Raw genomic sequence first — 1,040 nt, 5'->3', positions numbered from 1 at the left:
AACATTCGATTTTTAATAGACAATGAAAATGAAGAATACTGTTTTAGACTACAAAAAGATAGAGTTTATTATGTGAGATTAAGTATTGCAGAACAAGCAACAACAATTGGAAGAGATAATCTGTTAACACTTGGTACTTGTTTTGGGAAATTCACTAAAACAGGGAAATTTAAACTTCACATTACAGCACTACCATATCTAGCACAATATTGTTCATGCAAAATATAGGTCAAAGCAGAAGCAGAAACATCATTTTTATATGGAAATCATTTAGTAAAAATGGAATAAGTAAAATAACGGATAACATGGCAAGAAATATTGGATGTGTTATGTTTAATGAAAATGATATTGCAATTGGATTTGGAACAACAGCATGTTCATCAGTAGAATATTCTCGACTAAGTGCAACAGGGATTGTTTGTTATAATCAAGGAGATTTAGGAGAATATTTAAGAGAAGAAGATACAATGATGGTTCAGAATTAAAGAATAAAAATAAGAATTTTAATTTATTTTATTGAATTCATTTTTATTTTTCTTTTTTTTTTTATTATTTCTTATTATCTTCTTTCTTTTCTTCTTCAACAAATTCTTTAAACTATTTCCTTTTTTTCTTTTCTTAACCCAAAATAAATTCATCACCATCTTTTATTTCAAAAAATATTTGTTTACAAAGAATGGAACCCCAACGCAACTCACTCAGTATGATAGAACAACTACAAAATATGAATAACAATAATTCTATTAGTAGTCTTGAAGATAAAGAAGAAGTACAGGAGGACAAAAAAGAAATAAAGGAAGAAAAAGAAGTACAAGAAGAAAAAAGAGTGCAAGAAGAAAAAGAAGTACAGGAAGAAAAAGAAGTACAGGAAGAAAAAGAAGAAAAAATAGAAGAGGTAGAAAAACCAACGAAAGAAACGGGGCAAAACCAATTTGAATGCCTAATTTGTCTTGACACGGCACACAACGCAGTTGTTACACAGTGTGGACATATGTTTTGTTGGGAGTGTTTACGAGAATGGCTTAGTCGACAAGAGACAT

At 29.2% G+C, this 1,040-nt stretch overlaps 1 protein-coding gene across 1 annotated transcript, besides 3 other annotated features; it reads left to right on the top strand.

The window, feature by feature from the left end:
* Window positions 1-479: 479 nt before the first annotated feature.
* Window positions 480-518: a sequence feature (AT_rich).
* A 7-nt stretch (window positions 519-525) lies between these two features.
* Window positions 526-581: a microsatellite.
* Window positions 582-676: 95 nt separating this feature from the next.
* EDI_076680 (rnf5, putative) lies at window positions 677-1,040 on the top strand (the record flags this gene model as incomplete). The annotated part of the gene is made up of 1 exon (XM_001737147.1): window positions 677-1,040. A coding segment is annotated over one exon (364 nt), but the record flags the coding sequence as incomplete, so codon positions are not given.
* Window positions 755-904: a microsatellite.

Source organism: Entamoeba dispar, genomic scaffold (genome assembly GCF_000209125.1).
Source record: "Entamoeba dispar SAW760 scf_1105229460419 genomic scaffold, whole genome shotgun sequence".
Lineage (NCBI taxonomy): Eukaryota > Evosea > Mastigamoebida > Endamoebidae > Entamoeba > Entamoeba dispar.
Note: the sequence above shows the minus strand (reverse complement) of the source record. Positions and strands in the feature narration are given on the sequence as shown.